Genomic DNA, 19,284 nt, shown 5'->3' with positions numbered 1-19,284 from the left:
GTACCAATTTGATATGTATGTTTAATGTTAGCTATAAAGCATTTTTTTGTGTGTGTATACCATTTTATGAATTCCAGGGCAACTCACAAGTACAATCAGCTCCATTTCAGGAATGCAATGGATGATCTGAACCCAAACAGGTCAATGTGAATTTTTTCTTTTCCCGCAACCATAGTGAATGAGGCCACCTACTTTGTTTTTTTCTATACTATATTGCACCACGAATGCTTCTAGGTGGTTTCCTCACAGTCTCAGCCATTCATCACGAACATGCGATGCAATCCAAAATACAATGCCAGATAAAAGCTACATTGTGTTGGGCAATCAATCTAAACATGCACACGCCACATGACAGTAACGAAACCAGCAGCAATCATCAGGCAGTGAGACAGGAAAAAGTCTAGCTATTACTTCCCAAAGGCTCAAAAGGATAACTTTGTTTTAACGTGCTGCCTAAAAGATAGAGGAGCAGACACAAAACAACTGTCTTTCAATAGTGTCTCATGACTGGGGTGCCACTGCAAAGAAGTTATTCTCCCTGATACTTATCCACTTAAGCTCTGAAGGTGAGGAACCTCAGTGATGACCTCAGTAAATGGGAAGGCTTGTTAGGGAAGGAGGAAATCTTCCAGGTATGCTTGGTCTCAGGCATTTGGGGGCAGGGGCTGGGGCTGATAGAAGTTGGGAGCTCAACAATATCTGGGAGGCCACAAGTAAAAACCAGTACTTTGAATTACTTTGAATGGTGGCCAGAAACACAGTGGGTTTGAAAGAGAGGCACATTCAGTACAATGGAGCCCAGTAAACAACTCAATCATCAATTTCTTTTGTTTGTTTGTGTGTGTATGTAATGACTTAATTATCCCACTGGCCACATAATACTGTAAGGTGGGATGGGGAGATGAAAGTACTTAGATTGTGCAGGAAAGTATTGAATATCACATAATCCAGGCATGTCCAAATTCCATTTTGGGGGCCTAATATGGCCCGCCGGTTGGTTTAATCTGGCCCCTGTGGCAGTTTATTTCCTGGGGTGAAATCCTTTTAAAAAGCTCAATCTTAAAGAAAGCTCAACTTCAATCCTTAAAAAGCAGGTCAACAACTTTGGTCGGCCCTTTGGTTGGCCCTCACACATGTTCACTTTATCAAATCTGGCCCTCTTTGAAAAAAGTTTGGACACCCCTGAGTCATAATTGAACTGTTCCAAGTTTCCATGCTTTTTGGGACCTGAGGAAATCATCGTTTCAGTTTTTTCATTAGATCTGTCCCATTCTTCAGACTTCAGCTCCCTCTCCAACATCTCTAGAACATCAGCCTCTTGGTAGGCCACAGCTGGTCTTATCCCTAGTGTCCATCAACGTTAATACATGTACATCCAAAGTAGCCAACATGGCAGCCTCCTGCTGTTGGTGGACTACAACTCCCATCAGTCTCAGCCATCACTGTCCATGGGCAGGCATGATGGGAGCTGTAGTCCACCAACATCTGGGGAGCACCACATTGGTTCCCCTGATGTACATGAACACTGAAGAAGCCTCATAAATAAGCCCACAAAAATTACTAGTCTGCCTTTAAAAAAAACAAAAAAAACTAGCATGGTAACAGGCTAATGGGGCAGGAGTTTCCTACCAAGTGGATTGGCAGAAAAGGGCAGAACTAAGAGACAGGATTCCTGTCCTACACTGATCTCATGGAAACCATAAAGAGTGACCACCCGCCTATATGGAATTCCATTGAGATAGGTAGCCATGTTAGTCTGGATGAATGGCTAAATACATGGCCACAATATGCAAATTATGGCTCTTACATTGCACACACTGAGTTCTGTTTTGAATTGCTGGTTTTTCTAATGTACCTTGAATCAAAATAAGACACAGTGGCTTTGCTTTTTCAATCCGTGCAGGGCAGGCGATTGCACATCAAACGACTGCAGCATACATGAGGCTAAGCCTTCAACAACCTGTATTTCTGGAAGGGGGTGAGTTTCATAACAAGGCAATGATCCTTGTTATGAACAGGTGCTCCGAGCGTGTCTCTGTTTTCGCATGTGAAACACTGGCAGTGATGTGACATTCGTTCAATGATATGCTGGACAGCAGGAGGGCAAGATATCCCAGCCACAAAGGCATGCTGTTTGTGCTAATTTATAGCCTTTTGATTCTCTTTCCATTAAACACAGACACAGAAAGTTCCAATCCTATCAGAGGAAGTGATCCAATTTATCCTGTTAATTTCTCAAAGCTTTTATGAAACTCAGACGAGGAATGATTACAAGGACACTAATAAGGCTAGGACATAACTGCCACTCCAAAGTATACTATTGATCTAAAAATAGTGTAGCGAAAGGAACGGTAATCTCACAGAGGCCATCATTAAGAAAGAAAAAGGGAGCATTAACAGTTTCCAGAGTTCTACTTAAGAAAGTTTTTGCAGTGGGTATCAGCCTTGAAGGCAATCCCCTTTCTGTTCCTTAGCTATGAGGACATTTTCTTCATGAGACTAATAGAGGAAACTATATTCAAGTTACTGCCTAAAGTCAAGAAGGGGAGGATTGTACCCCCAGGTTAGTTTGCCCTCTGTGCTATAGAACTAAGATGTTCCTTCAAATTTCTTTGCATTTCTTTTTTGTGTAGAAATGTTTTATATATACAACACCACTGATCTTCTTAATGATGACAAATCAGCTTCATTGTCTTTGGGTGATGGGGAAGTAGTTTGTTTTATTTATTTATTTATTACATTTATACCCCACTCTTCCTGCAATAAGCTAGAGAGGTGGCATACCCTTCCATGCAGCAACCCTGAGAGGTAGGCAAGGTTGAGGGGCAGGGAGGGACTGGCCCAAGGTCATGGCTGAGATGCAATCTGAACCCTGGTCTCCCAGGTTCTAGTCCAACCCTATCTCAACATGACACCACAGTTTCGAAGAAGTGCTTGAGAATCTAGTTTCTACACACACTCAAAACACTATTCTCTATCCCCCATCCAAGCAAGCAAGTGGTATTATCAGGGTTTAAGGACACATTCCAGCCAGGCCAAAATATTTGGAGTGCAAAGCAGGGCATCCACTGAGGGTTGTGGTCTGGGGAGGTTTCTAGGGGCCACACAGAGAGTCTCAGAGAGCTGCATTTGGCCCTCAACCCTGAAGTTTTCCAGCACTGCACTACAGCATGAAAACCACCTTTGGATCTCCCAGAGCCTTGCGGCACCCACCTCTGTTGTGATAGTGCATCCCCATCATTATGCCAGAAGCGCCATAAAACAGCCCGAGTGCATAAGAGCTGGAGGCTACAAATTCAGATAAAATGTTTTGACATTGGATTTGCCTTTCCCTTTTGCCTTCAAAGCATCGGAGGGGGAGGAGGGGGGGAACTCTCCTAGCAGAAGAGAAAAATGCTGCCTAGATGCAACTTTGCAAAAGTGAGATTCTTTCTCTCAAATGTGAGGAATAAAAGCAGGGCAGAAGAGAAGCCTTGTCTCTCAGCCCTCAATGCTCTTCTCTGCCCCACACCCTCGCCTTCCTGTGCTTTGTGGAAACATCCTGCATCTCATCCCAAGACAGGCTGTGCAAAGTTTGCGGAAGCCAGCCAGCAGTGAAGAATGATAGAAGTTGGAAGGGGCCCTGAGGGTCATCTAGCCCAGTCCCCTACAATGCAAGAATCTCAACAAAAGCATCCATGGCAGATGGCCATCCAACGTCCACTTAAACTCCTCAAATGCAGGAGACTCCACCACCTTCTGAGGGAGTCTGAGGAAGAAGACAAAGACGGAAATGACTACACTTTCTAGACACTGGATTTCAAATATGCTGAGCAGAGGTCCAGTGGGGAAGGAAAAAGTCCCACTAGAGGTTGACCATTTCAATAATTAGACTGAATTGCAAAGAATGGCATTTTGCTGGCAAACAGGAATTTTGGAGTAGTTCGAATCTCAAGTCAAGTTCATATGCCTGATCTGGATAGCGGATGCATACCTGTTTCCTGGAAAAAAAACACAAAACAAAACAAAACAAAAACCACATCTCCCTCCACTTGGTGCTATTTGCCCTGGAAATAATTAATAATAATAATAAACTTTTAAGGGCAAATGTGAGACAGGGGGAGGATTGGTAGGAAACAAGTGTGGAGTCCTGATCCAGATTTATAACATATTCTGGATAGGGGCTTCAGGGCTGTTATTCCTTCATAATAAAAGTAGCCACGTTTAAAAGTGTGTCTACTGTAACATGTAGCACGGTGCTTAAAGTGTGTTTTTGTCACCGATAAAAGCAAATTTAAAACTCCACTCTGACCTTCCTTCAACTTTTCTTGCATTAGTGACCACAGAGCAATTGGGATTGGAGGAGAGCTGTGCTGATCTAGACCCAGGCCCATCCATTTTTTTTTATTTAAGGACAATCCAGAAAGGAGCTTCTGTGGCAATGGTAAAGCAGTGGAACATCTAGCTTGTGCCAACAATGAAAAACAGTGATCACCAGCTGCTAAACAGTCTATCATTCACAATGGGCAACAGTGAAATGTCGTCGCAGAAAGGTCAGCATTTTGCAATTAAGCTGATGTGTAGTTCTGCCAGCTATAACCCCTTGAGATTCTCAAGGGCTTGTTAAGGATAGATAGATGATAGATAGATAGATAGATAGATAGATAGATAGATAGATAGATATAGACAGATGATAGATAGATGACAGGTGATAGATAGATGATAGATAGATAGATGATAGATATAGATATCATGGGGTCACGAAGAGTCGGACACGACTGAACGACTGAACAACAACAATAGATAGATAGAGATAGATGATAGCTAAAAGATAGATAGATAGATAGATAGATAGATAGATAGATAGATAGATAGATAGATAGATAGATGATAGATAGATTATAGAGCATTTGAAGGGCTTCAAACCAATGATCTTAATAAGACACAAAACAACCCTGTAATTAATGTACTTTAGTATTCATCTGTCCATATTACAGATTCCAAAGGGAACATAGGAAATTACCTAATACCAAGTCAGACCACAGGTTCATCTTTTTACCTCAGTATTGTCACTCTACACAGACTGGCAGTGGGCTTCCTGGGTTTCTGACAGGGATCTCTCACTGTCTTACCTAGAGACGTCAGGGATTGAACTTGCAACATCTTTGTCATGGTCCTAAAGCTAAAGGCAGAAGCTAAAAGAGAGTGACTTGCTGAGGAGGCAACTGAGCCGATTCCTATGCAAGTTTATAGTTTACATACATGGCTGTCAAACTACATTGGCTCTCCTCTACAACGCATATCTTGACACATTTCATTCATTACTAATATCAATCAATTAAAGGGTCAGATGATTCCATTTTTAAAAAGATGAACTCAAAAGGATTACTCTGAAGATTTCTTAAATTTTTTTTTTAAAACCAATTATTTTAAATAAAACCATTTAAAAATATTTTTAAAATGACAACCACACTCTTCTCTGTGAGAGGGGGATGCCAGTTATAAGAGTGCATCATTTAATAATATAGTATGCTTATTCTTTAGAACCCCCCCCCCCAATTTTAACACATTTCCCTTATAAATGTTTCCCTAGAAGTAAGCCTCAAGGAGTTCAAGGCAGCTTACTTGTGGGTAAGTAGCACCATGTTTCAAGAAACTGGATTGTGATCAGAGGAAGGCGATTGAGATGGTACAGGGTCCTGGAAGCCAATTCCTATGCATAATGGTTGAAGGAGTTGGGGGTGTTTAGCTTGGAGAAGCAAAGATTAAGAGGAAACGTGATAGAGATCTTCTTTTGAACTAAGTTCCTATGAGCTTCATTGCCAACCTTCCTGCTTCTTTGACATTAATGGGAAGGGGGGGGGGCAGAATAGTCTGAGATTTCAACACAAGGTGGCACCCGAGAGGAGAGTTTGCAAGTTGATGGAGAAAACATTGAGGCATATTCCTGTGGGTCCCCCCACCCCGCTTACTGAAAAGTTCCATCAGCTTATCTGGTTACCATTCATGCTAATGCCTGAGACATAGGTTGTTGCTGGTGCTGTTTTGAACTATTTCAAATATGCCTTTTTTGCTAGGTACAGTATTCAGAAATCATGCAGAAGAACTTTAGCAAACAGAACATACATAATTTAAGGAGACTGAGAGGGCAGATTCACTGTGTCACGACACTAACCGTCACGATGACCTCATTTTCTTAAATAGTTCAGCATCTTTAGTATCAGCATTTTTCTTTAGAGTATCTCAAGCAGCAGGTGATAACATACAGGAGAAGGGCCTTCGCTCAGTGGCACAGCATCTGCCTTGCATGCAAAAAGGCCCCAGGTTCAATCCCTGGCAATCCCTGGCATAGGGCTGCTGGGAATATTCCAAAACCCAAACCCCAGATAACTGCTGCTAGTCAAGTGTATGCAACATTGAGCTAGATGGATAAATGGTGTGGCTTGGAAGAAAGCAGCTTCCTATATTCCCTTGGGTTCTGTCAGTACAGCTTATTTAGGGCTAAAGGGTCCAAGGATCTGAACCATATGTGGAAGCTTCAAATGGTTGCAATGTTAAGAGAACTGTTTCCTAGAACCAGTGCCGGACCACCCTTGAGGCAAGGTGGGGTGCCTGCCTCAGGTGGCAGGATCTACAGGGGCAGCAGATCCAGCCTCCAAGGAATGCATCACTCACTGCAGCCACCGCTGCCACAGTGGCAGCAAAAGCTGTGGCATGCTGCATGGAAGCTGGATCTGGCACCTCTTTAGCACCCCCCATGCCTCCTATTTTCTCTTGGAGAATAGGAGGCACTGCTCGTCTACTCCCACCCTTGTTCTCGGCGTAGAACTTTATTTCCCCTTTGTTCCTAATTTAGACCTTCCCTCCCCTTGTTCCCTGGCAGTGGGGCAGTGGGTGGGGGAAGAGGGGAGACACACACCATTTTTGGGTTCATCTCAGGTGCCAACATGCCTTGGGCCAGACCTGTCTAGAATAGGCAAAGGCAAACTCGGCCCACCAGATGTTTTGGAACTACAACTCCCATCATCCTTAGCTCACAGGACCAGTGGTCAGGGATGATGGGAGTTGTAGTCCCAAAACATCTGGAAGGCTGAGTTTGCCTATGCCTGGCCTAGAATATTAAAGTTGCATTCCATGCATGCTTCTTGTTTGTTATTTATATATTACTATTATTATTAATTAAATTTGCATTCTGCCCTTCATCCAAAGATCACAGGGCTGTTCACAACATAAAAATGCAAAATGAGGACACAAAATGTGTAATAAACCAAAACAAAGCCATTGTAACCCACAAACACATTTTAAAGGCCATGGGGTGTTAATATGTGGATGATTCAGACTTTTATCTAGTGTCATCAGTATGCACATTGCTTCACAGTGTAGCAGAAGCAAAACAAGGTGTCTGCCCTCAGGATCTTACAATCCAAAGCTGCAATCTAACAGAGAGTGCCGCGTGCTTAACTCTACTGAAAACCCAAGAGATATGGGGAAAATATGCTATTTGTTTTTGAACAGACAATCAAGTTGGTACAATAAGATATTGCATGTCCTGCCCCAAGGATAAATTTAGGGCTGTGTGCATTCTGCAAGCATCAGATCATAGATTTCATTTCCTGAATGCCAGCATCTAATGTCTTGAAAACGGAGAATAACTCTCAAAAGTCAAAGTGGAAGGTGGGGGAGGAATCCCTAAGTTATACAAACTGAAGAATTTAGCTTGCTGCAGGATGTGGGCTACCTTGTTGCAGCATACACAAAGTTGGGCTAATGTAAAAAGGATAATGCCAGAGAACCGGATCCCATCCTAGCTGCAATAAAGCTCTCCCTGAGCCAATATTCTTATCAGCTATGAAGTTAACACTTGATGGGAGGATGGAGGGCTAACTAGGGCTGCATACACACTATATATTTAAGAACTTTTAAAGCATAACCCCTTCAAAGAATCCTGGGATCCTTTACTTATAATTAACAGCAAAAAGTACTAAAACACGTTGACATCTGTGTGGCTGGATGGGCTTCCCTAGTTGGGCCCTCTATGAAAAGAATAGTCCAAGGTTTGGTGCATTCCCAAGTCCAGAGGAAACCCCATCAACTTCTATTGCCACAATTAGCATTTTGTCTCTTTTAAAGGTCAAATCACATGCCTTTGTCTTTTGCCTTTTTTTAGAAAGAAAAAAATAACAATAAATAAATGGCTTGGCCAAGCTCAAACCTGCCACAAGTCTGCGTTATTGTTTTTTAAAAGAAAAGATTCAGGGAACCAATTTCCTCCCCAATAGCATTTGTTTGCTCGCTTGCTTGCTTAGGTCCAGCTGTGGATTGTCACCTCCTCAATTCTTAATCTCCTTCATTGTTATTCTGGGATTCCTTTGAAGCTGTTTATCTAAAGGGAGAAGGCAGCCGAGGCCAGCTCTCTCTGCTATGTGCTAAGCAGCTGAATGAGAAATCCTGACTCCCCGAGGTTCCCCCTCAAAGAGCCATGCCTAACGGGCAGAAAATGAAATGAAAATATCCCGACAGCTCTGCTAGAATGGAGATGGAGGGTGTTTGTGGTGGTGTGGGGTGCAGTGCTGGGTGGGTGGGGGCACAGTAATAATAATAATAATAATAATAATAATAATAATAATAATAATAATAATAATAATAATAATATTTATTATTTGTACCCCGCCCATCTGGCTGGATTTCCCCAGCCACTCTGGGCGGCTTCCAACAGAAATCAAATACAAAAATATCAAACATTAAAAACTTCCCTAAAAAGGGCTGCCTTCAGGTTTTTTCTGAATGTCAGGTAGTTGTTTATTTCCCTGACCTGTGATGGGAGGGCGTTCCACAGGGCGGGCGCCACTACCGAGAAGGCCCTCTGCCTGGTTCCCTGTAGTTTTGCTTCTCGCAGTGAGGGAACCGACAGAAGGCCCTCGGCGCTGGATCTCAGTGTCCGGGCTGAATGATGGGGGTGGAGACGCTCCTTCAGGTATACAGGACCGAGGCCGTTTAGGGCTTTAAAGGTCAGCACCAACACTTTGAATTGTGCTCGGAAACGTACTGGGAGCCAATGCAGATCTCTCAGGACCGGTGTTATGTGGTCCCGGCGGCCACTCCCAGTCACCAGTCTAGCTGCCGCATTAAGAAATCCACCAGTCTAGCTGCCGCAGTAAGAAATCCACCCTGGATATAATGCTCAATGTCAGTCTGCCAGCTGCTCTTTTTCGGCGGAAATTTCTGCCTCCCTTTGACTTGCTGCCCATGCAAGTTCTTTAGCGCACAGCCTGAAGTTACTCTGGCTGTCCTGAGTGCAAAAGGGGATGGAAACCCAGGAGGAGACATGGGTCAATGTTGTCAGCAACCCGCCCCCCAGCAGATTTTGGTGGTCAAGGACCAAGGAGAGGTTGCGAACCATTTAGCTGTGAAGACCAGAAGAGTCCGTGCAGGATTAGTGTATAGCTGAAGGATGAGTGACCTTTTTTCAGCCTGAGGGCCACATCCCATTATATGAAACCTTCTGGGGGCCACATACCAGAGCCAAATGCAAGAGTAGGCAGATCAATGGATGTGGCGCTTAAGGTTACATTCCAGGCACGCAACGGTCACAAAACAAACACACATAAGAAAAGCCTGTTGGATCAGGCCAACGGCCCACCTAGTTCAGCATCCTGTTCTCACAGTGGCCAACCAGGTGCCTGTGGAAGCCTGAAAAGAACACACACACACACACACATACACACACACACACACACACACCCTGCCTTCCAGAGGATGCTTTTTAGCCAGACACAAGCTGGAAAGGAAAGGGGTGTCCCAAGAGCCAAAACAGACTCTGTGCAGCAATGTTCCTTTCCACCACTGCTGATTTGCAGTCAAATCTGTGCAGGGGTTGCTACAGATAGCTCAGTTCCTGTGCCACATTTCACTACCTGGATGTAGCCACCGCTTTCTCTGGGCAGTGATGGTCAGTATGTGCAAACCCACTTCGCTGCTTATGTCTGCCTCCTTTCCCCTCAAATTTCTTTCTCTCTCTCTCTCCCCCCCCCACACTTCTGTCTTTGAGTTAACTTCGCCTAACAATCTCAGCTGTTGTTGTTTTTTTCTGTATCTGGCTGGGTAGGAAAAGAGAGGGTGCCTTTTTGCTGGCTGCACCCAGATTAGGCAACACTTTGCCTTGTGAAACACCATAGGCTCCGCTCCCTCACTGTTTTTCACTGCTTGTTGAATACCTTAAAAAAAAATAAAAAATCCAAGCTGGGTTTTTTATGAATTAGGAATATGTTTAAACTGCTGACCCTGCCCTTTGGTGCAGTTTCTGTGAGGGTTTTTTTGTGATTTTATGCTTTTGTTTATTTCTATCCCCTCCTTTCTCGTAATAAGCTCAAGGTGGCCTCCATGACTCTCCCCCTCCATGTTTCATCCTCACAACAACAACAACAACCCTGTGAGGTAGGTTAGTCTGAAGGACACTGACTGGCCCAGGGTGTCATGGATGGGTGAGGATTTGAGCCTTGTCTGACCCTCTTAACCACAACATCACCGTGGCCTATAAGTTGTAAGCCCCCCGAGTGGTGTATTTACAGTAGAAGAAGGGTGTACAGATAAATGCTCTAATATAAATAAAATAGTATATTTTAGTCCCAAAGGCAAATGGGTGACATTTGACCTTCTAGCTGTTTTGTTTTAAGAGCATTTATCTGCACAATGACAGAGGACAACACTGGAGGGTATCAGCAAACCAATTTTTTATGACAGGAGCATTTTATGGATGGACTACAACTGCCACAGGCCTGTCTCCCAGTCACATTTCAGAAAGAACCAGCCGAGTGCCAAGACCAAAAGGCCCCTGAAGAGTTCTGGCTGCACTGCTGGACGAAGGACATCACACAGTCCCATTAGCTCATTCCTTTCATTTCATCTCTGAAATCTGAAGTGAAAGAAGTAATGGTTTATTTGCTTACATTCATGTGGATCCAACTGACACACGACCACACATGAAGCGACTTTAAAAATGGCAAAAGTGTCCCTAAAAGAGCCCAGAAATGGCAAAAAGGCACAAAAACAGTGCCTAGCAATCCTGTGAGCCTTTGCAAGTGCAATCCCGGGAGCCCTTGCACTGACTGTTGAGGCCTGTGGAGAGCTGGAGGTTTGGAGGGAGTGGAGTGGAGTTTGACAGAGTTTGGAAAGGGCTGCTGGTTTTTAAAAGGATTTTTCAAGGGTTTGCATTGGTTTAGAGGCTTTTTTCCAGTTGGCACAGGGAGCCAACACACATTTTCTTGCACACTGCCTTGGTATTCTAGGTGGGGGGGGGTCCATTTTAAATAAATAAATGAACTGCATGAGCATACACTTCAACTAATTGAGCAAGTAGATGCACAGATTGTACACACACTGAACGTAAGGTACAAATGCCCCTATGTGCTTTACCAGCTGTTTACTCCAAAATACTAAGGAGCATGCAGACACACACACACACACACAAAAACATACCACATGGTTATATTCAGCTTCCCTCAACCTGGTGACCTTCAGATGTTTTGGGCTACAGAAAATGGCTGTGGCTGGTGGGAGCTGTGGTCCACAACATCTGGAAGGTAGCAAGTTGGGGAGGCTGCTTTAGTTCAAAGAGCAACAACATACCCTCAGCATGGGCCCATTTTGAAACACATGTGGCTCGTCACAGACCACGCAGTATTCGTTGAGCACTGGAATCCGCTGTTCTGCAAACTCAATCGTCTGAGGACAACGAAAAAGAGAACAATACAATCTGCTTAAAATAATTAACAAGCAGCTCCACGTCCTCCAGCTTTCCGAAACAGAGGAGGCATTCTGTCCTACCTGTACGAGGAAGCCATGGTCTCTTATTGGAATGGATTTTGCACCGTAATTTGGCTGTTTTAAAAGAGAGAAAGGTAGCAGCAGCATTAGAGCAAGTCTGGTATACTGGAACATTAGTTTCAGAAACAGGAGATGCATTGGTCTTTATTATACAAAGCATGAAATTGTGGACATTTGCACCTGGAACGCACTCAAGGGAAATCCATGTCTTATTCCAATGGTTTTCACTTGAGCATGTTTAACAACAGCAGCAGCAACAACAAAAATTGGGGCCAAACAAAGAAAACAGGGGCCAAACCATTCACACAATTAACAAACTGCATGAATGTCTTTTCAAAAGTAAATAGCAGGTGAGGTCAGGACTGGGAGGGAAGGCAAAGGTTTAAAGTAGGGATGGGGAACCCTTTTCATTCCAAGGGTCACGTTCTCTCCTGGAGAACCCAACCCTTTGGGGACCATATGCCAGTGATGGGTGGAATCAGTGGCAAAGGTGGGTGGTGCAACAAACGTGAATTGTACTTTCATGGAATAGGCTAGTACCTGTACACACACCCATCTGTATCCTCCACTGAGGCGAACAAGAAGCATTACTGGAACTCCAAGACATATTCAAGCTGGGCAAAAATATTCAAGGAGGGGACAAAGCAGGGTAGGTGCCCTGGAGGACTGCCCACCTAAACCACACGCCTGAGTCATAGCCTGGATTGAAAGCAATTTAAATTAAGCCATTCATGCAATTTGCCAGCTGTGTGCATGGCACTGCATCTTGTTTGGCCCTCCTTTCTGAAAGTTGTGCACCTGTACCTAAATGCCATTCTATGTTATACCAAAGGAAACTGGACACCATTCTTTAAAGAAAAAGGCAAACATCTGTCCTTTTAACACCACACTTCTATGCATCCATAACCAGATCCTGAGTGAGGCCAATGCTGATCGGAGCCGGGCTGCCCATGCCAATTTTCATATTGACTACAGAGATAAGAAAGGGTGTTGTATGAACATCTGCTGCTGAACTGCACATGCTGTGAAAGCAAAAGGTTCCTGATTTAATCCTCATCAACTCTGGCTAAGGGGGCAGGACTGGGTAAGATTTTTGCCTGAGATCTTGGGAGTGATGCTGCCTCCAGAGTGAGACCATACTGGGTGAGATGAACAAGTAGCCTTGATCAGACATCCGCTAAACCACAGTTCATTGTGATGAAAATGAGTCTCCCTTCCCTATTTCCGAAGTGCCCACAATGGGGAATATAAAAACTTTGATTTATATCCCAATATTTCTCTGAAGATCTCAGGATAGCGTATGTGCCTGCTTCCTGACACCCACCAATTTTATGATTGCAATCACCATATCAGGTAGGTTAGGCAGAAAGAGATCATGAGTGGCCCAATGTCAACCCATGGAAGCTTCATGGCAGTGTGCCCACATTGCTTATCATGACATGACTGGCAAGGACACCAGAAAGAGCTCAGAAGCTCTTTCAGTTTTGATTAACCACAGATTGGCATGTCACCTGAATCCAAGAAACTACGGTTAATCTTTGAAACAATCTAACTTTTAATCATGGGATGTGCAGCTATACTTACATTAAGCATAGTTTCAGTTTCAGATGCTATGCTACTGCTGTTAATCAAAGCCAGAGATGAAAGCTTCCAGTCTCCTCCTTCCAACCATGCTGAAGATGGAGGGGGGAAATGGAGGCTTACATAAACTCAATCCCATCACATATAAACCATTTTTTTCCTCATGATCTCTTAACACAGCCATTGTGGAGCCTGGAGCACAAATTTACCCCTCTGGAGACACCCACTTTATTGGGTTGTGGCTGCTTTCTCCAAGTCCTTTCTCCAAAGGCTAAACTATAATCAAAAGCAGTGTTATAAAAATTAATTACTGGACTTTATCCATGAATTTGCAACAGCAGGAAAACCAATATGGTGAGGCAGAATCTCACACCTTTCATTCTCTTCACGTGATTTTCCCAGAGCAAATAACAGCTGTCTGCATGAATAACAAAGTCATGGCAGAATTACTTCCATGATCATTTTCCCACTCCTTGTTGAAAAACAGACCATGCCATCATTATACCTAGAGATTCCTCATAATATTTTGTGGTATTTTTTTTAGACATGATTCCATGCTTCCTCGGGAGATATTCCCAGAATTCACAGTATGAAGCCTGGCTATATTATCACTACTAAATATTGATATAGTATCAAAATGTGCTGAAAACTGAATAAATATATCTACATCTTATCTTCTTGATATGGATTAAATATATACCATTCAGACAGAATTTTCCAGCAGGATTGGCACATAGTACCATGGTTAATGGTTGCCTTCTGTTGAAAGATCACAAGGCCCATTGTTTTAGTCACAGAAATATTAACATGGCAAAATATCATGCAATACATTTGTTGATAGTAAGTCCCAAGGGGACAGATCAAATCAGAAAGCTTCACCAGTGTGAGTGGAAGCTGAAATGCTTTCTAAGGCTGCAACCAATAACATATATTCAAGCTGGACAAGTTCCACTGACTTAAGTAGAAAATGGTTAAAAATGGCTGTGTGACAACACGTATATGAACAAAGGTACAATTTCATGCACTTTACCAAAACTCTGTTTCCACTTCTGCATGTATTGTATGTTTAACACACACACACCCCCGAAATATGAGGAGAAGGGAAAAAAAGAAAACCCACGGAACAAAACTAGTTACGCACAGCAGATTGTGATGGGGATGATGAAGATGGTGTTAAGATACCAATAAGCCCTGAGGTAAGAGAGAGCCTCCTGCCCTCTGCTATGGTGGGTTCTTTGAAAAGATCCATTTTAGAAGACTTGGGGACACCAGAATAAGTCTTGCTGAGCAACTTGTGATTCTTCAGCCCATCTAATTCATCCATCCTAAGGTTACTGGAGTAAGACCTGCTCAAAAGTTTGTGGGGCTTCAAAGTACTGTTGTGCTCACATCGAGTATCCCCAGAGCACGGTCTACTGAGCAACTTGTGGGGCTTCAAAGTGCCACACTCCTCCTGCTTGATGGCTGCCGAGCACGAGTGGTTCAAGAGTTTGTGCGATTTAATGGTCATTGTGTGTTCAGCCCTGGGATCGCTAGACAAGGAGCGGCCAAAGGTTCGGTGGGACTTGGTGACACACGCATCCTCAGCCTTAACTGTGCTAGAACAAGTCCTTCTCAACAACTTGTGGGTTTTTGAGATGCCGTCTTGTTCGGGTTTCAGTTTCGATTTGTTTTTCCCACAGCCTGGTGGAGGATAACTCGGCGACCTTGAAAACAGGCAGAGAGAAAAATTAACTGGAGCACGGCTTGCTATGAGAAACACCAACAACATCTTTCTTTTGTTCAGGTCTCAGTTGTTGCCTTGACCTGGAAGTGAACCCTCTTATTCTTTCCCCAGGTCCTTCTTGTGAATGCCTGTCAACAAACCATCAAGCCAAGCTCGAAACAGGGGAAGGCCACAATTGAGTAGTAGAGTGTATACATCCAAGTTTACCTCACAGCATGAGCGATTAAGAATATTACTTGATAACATCTGCTCTTAATTGTAGCTTCAGGAGAGACACAACCCAACACTTCTTCACACAACAACTAACTTGTGAAATTCAGTTTCACAGGATGTGGTAAGGACTAGTAAGCTTACATAGCTTTAAGAAAATACTGAAAAATTCATAGAAGGTTTGTTTACAGCAGTGGTGGCCAAACTAGGCTCTCCTGATATTTTCAGACTACAATTCCCATCATCCCTAGCTAACAGAACCAGTGGTCATGGATGATGGGAATTGTAGTCCCAAAACATCTGGAGGACCGAGTTTGGCCACCACTGGTTTATAGGTTATCCAAAAAATTATTGAAATTAGAGGGAGATAGTATGCGTGGTATTCAGCTAAGTTTTACTCAGAGTAAAACCGCTGAAATTAATGAGCTTGAATAAGTTTGACTCATTAATTTCAATGAGTCTATGCTGAGTAAACTAGCCAACGTTTCTCATAATTAGATACTGTACTAAGGACAAATTTACTATAGAGAATGGCTGGCCATCATCATGTGCTTGAGAATGTTCAGAGACAATTGTCTTCTGCAGCTTTCGGTATACCTACCAAAATTAAAAACAGTATCTTTGAAAGAAACTACGTTGCTTGATTAATCACAGACAGCTTTTTAGTCCACCAAACAATAATTAATCAATTAATGCCAACTTTTGAATCTAACTAGTTAATATATTAAATAATTTATCCCAGCCTTCGGCAACCTGGCAGGGGCTGATGGGAGTTGTAGTTCAAAACATCTGGAGAGCAACAGGTTGGTGAACTGATGTAGCCAATCTCCCCCCCCCATCCTTTCTAAGGTATGCTAAAGAAACGGTGGCATCGATTAGAGCTAGGTACCCATGTACAGAAGGGTTCTTTCCATGCATGGGTGATGGAACTGAGACCCAACAGAGGATTCCACCAGCAAAATTTGGGATGGCAAGTTTTTGGAATCCCCCTTAGTCCCTTAAGCCAGCTGAAGTGCTCCTGCTCTGGAGATTCTTTGAAGCCACCAGAAAGAGATTTGCATGGGGTATAGAAAGTGCTGTGGAGAAAGAGGGAATTGATGTATGTTATCTCTCCCGCTGGTAGGAGCAAACCAACTCTGCTCCACCAGCAGCAAACATGTTAAGATCTGAGCCATTTAAATCACCCACAAGACAGTGAACAAGGCACTTAACACAATAATGCAAATAATCTAATGGAGAAGATAACATATAATTTGAGATTTCAATAAGGACGGGTACCTCCAGATATTCTCTTATATGATTCAGCATTTCTTTATGACATATACTGTGGAGCCAAGACAACCCGTGTCACAAGCCTGGCAAACCTGGAACTATACCTGGTGATCTGATAACGTTGGAAGTCTTTACTTGGACTTTTGTTATTTTAACTCATGTGAAGCTACTCATTCTACATGCCTATTTTTAAGGTTTTGTTTTTCGTATTTCGATTTTTGTTGTTATAATTGTTCTCTCGGTTTTATACACATTATAAAATATATATGAAAAATATTAGCTGGGAGTGTAAAACCTTAATTATTATATCACGCCTGTGTGAATTTCCCCATAGAGCTGGTATAGCAGATCCACAGCACCCCTTATGGTGGGTACTTAGCAGCAGGAACTAAAAATCATTTTTTTTTTTTTTGCACTTTTGCCCTCTGCAGTATTCACCCCCTCTATGGTTGCTGTTAATAGAACTCAACAAGGCACAGCTGAAGCCCTTACAGGAAGTGGGATGAAAGAGATTGTGCAATGGGGACCTGAAGAACTTACTGTGTGAAAAGTCTGAGAAAACCACAACCTTCTGGACTCAGTTTATGTGATTTGTCCCACCTCCTGCTCAGCAGAGCACTGAAGTGTTGTATACACGAAATCTAACAGGAAGCCTGATTAGCCCAGGATTCTCCCTTCACAGGAACATCAATATGTGCAAATGGCCTTGCCCAAATTGCATTGCTGCCAAACACACAGCTAGCAGGAGCTTGGCCAGATGCACACATCAAGAATTAGGGGAGGGGGTCTCACTGGTATGACACGGTGGTCCCCTCATACATGAAATGTATTTTTGTGATGATCTGAGTGAACCTCTCACTTAAGGAACCTAAAAGACTTTATTCAATCTTCTAGTAGGATAGCACCGTGCTGCTCCATGATCACTTGTGCCTACCTGCGCAGTGTAGAAAAGATGTGCAGAGGAGATTTCACCTTCTTCTCTGACATTTTTTTGTTGTGCGTACTGTTTGATTTCTCTTTGCCATTTTTCCATTGTTGTGTGACAAACGTTTGCATGATTCTGAAAGTTGAAAACACAGAGACAAATCTTTGATGTGCATCTGTACACATACGTAAGACTCAAAAGGGTCCCTTTCCCCCATCTAACCCTGAAGATTTACGCTTTCCAATTGGGCTCACTGGATGTTTCTTATACACAAGGCATATAGAGAGATAGCCATCCTTAAACATGTCATTGAGAGAAGTGATGAAGCTATGAAGAGTTTTTTAGTTGTATCAGCCTTGAGGCAGGGTATGGCTTCCAACCAGCTTCTCCAGCAGGGATTGGCTACTGTTTGGCAACCAATGTACAACCAATGACAACCCTGTAATGCAGGGATGGGGAACCTGTGGCTCCCCAGCTGTGGTTGGACTACAACTCCCATCCTCCCTAACTACTGAATATGCTGATGGGAGGTGGAATCCAACAACATCTGGAAGGGTTACTTGTTAGCCACCCCTGCTGCAATGTGTGAAAAAATATCTAAACTCTGCTTTCCTCAACTGGTTGTGTTCCAGATACTGCTGGACTACAATTTCCAACATCCCTGACTACTGATCATGGTAGCAGGGGCAACAACAATATCTGGAATGAGCCAGATTGAGGAAGCCTGGACTATATCAATAAAGGTATGACATGATAGACCTTGATCTGCCTTTCTTTGGACCCTTGGAAAACAGGTGCCCATGGCAATGCTGTTATTAATTCAGACTGCATCAGTCCAAAAACAGCCAGACACAATACTTTGCAACAAAAACACACAAAATAGGGGATGAAGTTTTAGCAGAACTCACTTCTTCAGCTGATGCCCCAGTCCAAATCTTTCCTTAGTAGAGATCTGAAATACATCAACGGTGGGCACTGTAGGACAGAAGATATCGTTGAAAAACTGAGAGAAGCTCACATATTCCAAAACCTACCATTACTATAGTGGAGTATTAGAGGGCAGTCCCCATTACGTCTGATGAAAATTGTGTACAAGCAAAGTTCACAAGACTGTAGAAGAGCTGAACAGAGAAAAGGTTTTGGAACACTGAGAATCGTGGAACATTGTGAGTTTCCTGCATATCAGTGGAAATGACCTTTCCCACAGGTTCCATGTTGGCAGAGGCCATGTCAGACATCCTCAGGGATAGCCATGAGTAAGCTTAACTGAGTTCAATTTGGAATGGTTTTGCTAAAAACAAGGGGATTTGGACTCTGTTGAATTAGCTCATTTCAGTCTTGGGTCCATGCAAGACTTCAGGTTATGTCACATTCTCAAGAAACACAAAACAGTTGGAGGCCTCTGACCTCCAACCCCCAGTACATTCCCCCACTCAGATTCCCTTTCTGAAAAACCTCCAGTACTGGAGCCAACAAGAAAAGCTGCTGAGGTGGCCTTGACCAGGCATTTGGATGCTGCAGAAACACCATCCTGGACATAACAATACATTTTCCTTAGGAGCCCATAGGCCTTTATACCCACAAAGCATCAGCTGCCCTTCCCAGGGCCACTGGCTCCACCAGGCAAGTTTAAGATGGAAAGGGATTTCTGTAGTGTTGGGAAGGGCTCTGGTACTTAAGCCCACCAAATTGTGATCAGAGCTCAAAACTTCAGAGAGATATGGGTCTAGTTTATAATTTGTCTGTCAGTTCTGAAATAGGGAGGTTC

General features: G+C 43.3%; 1 protein-coding gene across 6 annotated transcripts in view; it reads right to left on the bottom strand.

Moving 5' to 3' along the window:
- The window catches only part of PARP8 (poly(ADP-ribose) polymerase family member 8), a 158,774-nt gene that overhangs the window by 26,064 nt on the left and 113,426 nt on the right, over positions 1-19,284 (bottom strand). For all 6 annotated transcript variants that reach the window (XM_033164017.1, XM_033164018.1, XM_033164015.1 and 3 more), the window contains 5 exons: positions 18,425-18,491; positions 17,526-17,651; positions 14,525-15,089; positions 11,803-11,856; positions 11,605-11,700 (listed from right to left, as the gene is read on the bottom strand). In XM_033164017.1, the coding sequence (XP_033019908.1) occupies positions 11,605-11,700; positions 11,803-11,856; positions 14,525-15,089; positions 17,526-17,651; positions 18,425-18,491 (908 nt within the window). The remainder of the gene's footprint in view (positions 1-11,604; positions 11,701-11,802; positions 11,857-14,524; positions 15,090-17,525; positions 17,652-18,424; positions 18,492-19,284) is intronic.

Source organism: Lacerta agilis, chromosome 11 (genome assembly GCF_009819535.1).
Source record: "Lacerta agilis isolate rLacAgi1 chromosome 11, rLacAgi1.pri, whole genome shotgun sequence".
NCBI lineage: Eukaryota > Metazoa > Chordata > Lepidosauria > Squamata > Lacertidae > Lacerta > Lacerta agilis.
The sequence above is the reverse complement of the archived record's forward strand: the minus strand, read 5'-3'. Positions and strand labels throughout refer to the sequence as shown.